Genomic DNA, 2,215 nt, shown 5'->3' with positions numbered 1-2,215 from the left:
AATCAAGAGTTATGTTTCTGGTCATTGAAAATAATATTGTTTTGAGAAAGATGACAATGATCCTTCCAAATAATTAGAAAAAATGGTGTGGCACTAAATAAGTTAGAGTACAACATGTCCCAAACCTCTGTGCTGTGTTGGGGGAGGGACAGCAAACTATTTAAGAGAGGTGAAGAGTTTGCTCAGAGGGAGGGAGGGAGAAGAGACCAGAGAGTTAAGACTGTTGCAAGGGAGTAAAGGGGAGCTTTAAACTAAACATGAATAACAATAATTTCACTGAGTATTTCTTGATAAGGATATTTCATGCTTAACACTTTCTGATAGGTAATCATATACAGTGTTCTTTGTCAGGTTTATATCAGTGGTTCTCAACTTGTGGAACACAACCCAAAAATGGGTCACAGGTCTGTATTAATAGTGTCGCGGACAGTGGGTAAAAATCAATGCTAAATGCAACCAACAATATAATTATGATTTGTTACACTTGCAAAATAAACAGGCTTTTCATCTTTTAAGAGGAGATATAGCTTACCTTTTGTTGTTAACGTCAGAAGATGTGTGTCCAATCAAACTCTGTGGTGCAAATTCAAGTCACTTGGTAGAAGCTAGCCAATTTAGGTAGATACCATCATAGCCAGGCTGTGTGATATTCTCATCATCATCATCATCAAAACCATGACAAAAAAAAAGGTAAAAGAAAATTTGACACTGATTACATTAATACATGTTTACTTTAAACTTGGATAAACATGTTTTTTTGGACCTCAATGTGTTTGTTCAGTGAATTAATAGCTGTTGAGAGCATGAAACTCTAATAATTTACAATAGTCAGTTTAGGTACTGTGTTAGGTTGCCACTTGATATCCAATAAAAGCAAAAACCAGTTGAGAACCACTGCTTAAGATTATGTCTTTAAAAGTGTTATATTTGCATGCACATGATATTATTCTTTTAATATTTTACAAATTATGAGTAACGACTGCTGTGAACTTGCTTCTTTATTTGTGAAGGTCTAGATTGGGCACTTAAAAAAAGAGGAATGGGTGACCGATCAAGCAACGTCTCTTATACTGTATTCCAGTTAATTGGATTCACAGATATTAAAGAATACCGTCCTCTACTCTTCATCCCTTTTTGCATCATCTTAGTGTACTCATTATTTGCTAATGCCATTTTAATGTTTGTCATTGCTAAACACAGAAAATTACATGCTCCCATGTATATTCTAATCGGACTGATTGCAGCTTTGGGTTTTTTTGTGCCAATATATTTTGTTCCAAGGATGCTAGTCAGTTTTTTGTGGAACCTGAATACAATTACACGACATGAGTGTCTAATACAAATGTTTTGTCTGCATTTTTCTGGTTGTTTTCAATCCAGCATCTTACTTGGAATGGCCGTGGACCGATATTTTGCGATTATTTTCCCCTTGCGTTACAATAACTTTGTAAGTTTGAAAAACTCAATGCTTTTCTCTGCAATTCTTAGCATTCGTAACACTGTTATCATTGTTGCCATGATTAGTCTAGTTGTGCCACTTATTTTTTGTAGAACAAATATGATTTACCACAGCTTCTGTGAGCATACATCAGTTGTAAATATAGCTTGTGGTGATATTACTAAAAACTATTTAGCACTTACGATAGCTTTTGGAATACCATCCTTTGATTGCTTCATAATTTTTTGCTCTTATGTTATAATTTTTGTTGTTATATTTCGGTCTCCTTCAGGGGAATCCCGCCAAAAAGCCATTCACACATGCACCACACACATTATGGGCATAGCAGTAGCCTATATCAGTGTTGTTACTGCATTTGTAGGGTACAGGGTAGCTACAATACCACGAGATGTACGCATATTAACTAGTGCAATGTATCTTCTTCTTCCTGGAATCTGCAACCCTGTTATTTATGGTCTCAGAACCACTGAAATTAGAACACAGATTGTTAAACTGTTTAAATGTAATAAAGTTTCAACTTTTTGATTGGCTAATATACTGCAAATATTTGATTCCAAACTGCATTCACTAATTTTACGGAAAGAAAATTATGCTTGATGTATGAAAATATTGTATGTAACAGTTTGTAGTGTCAATTCATTTTTATTCAGGATATCAAATGTGAGTCTGCAGGTGTTAGTCTCTAAATTATTTGTACTAATAATTTTTCATTAAAATATTAAAATGTTTGAAATTATTTATTTTTCTTGTTTTGTT

The 2,215-nt window shown here is 34.0% G+C and overlaps 1 protein-coding gene across 1 annotated transcript; it reads left to right on the top strand.

The window, feature by feature from the left end:
- The first annotated feature begins 1,039 nt into the window (after window positions 1–1,039).
- Window positions 1,040–1,984, top strand: LOC127629561 (olfactory receptor 52A1-like). Its single transcript, XM_052106652.1, has one exon. It carries the CDS (start codon window positions 1,040–1,042, stop codon window positions 1,982–1,984), a length of 945 nt encoding a protein of 314 aa, XP_051962612.1.
- Window positions 1,985–2,215: the final 231 nt, after the last annotated feature.

Source organism: Xyrauchen texanus, chromosome 36 (genome assembly GCF_025860055.1).
Source record: "Xyrauchen texanus isolate HMW12.3.18 chromosome 36, RBS_HiC_50CHRs, whole genome shotgun sequence".
Classification (NCBI taxonomy): Eukaryota; Metazoa; Chordata; class Actinopteri; order Cypriniformes; family Catostomidae; genus Xyrauchen; species Xyrauchen texanus.
This window is presented reverse-complemented; position numbering and strand designations above follow the sequence as displayed.

Bases quoted from the DNA above. Each gene is read 5' to 3' on its own strand.
- LOC127629561 (XM_052106652.1), top strand. From the start codon at position 1,040: ATGGGTGACCGATCAAGCAACGTCTCTTATACTGTATTCCAGTTAATT.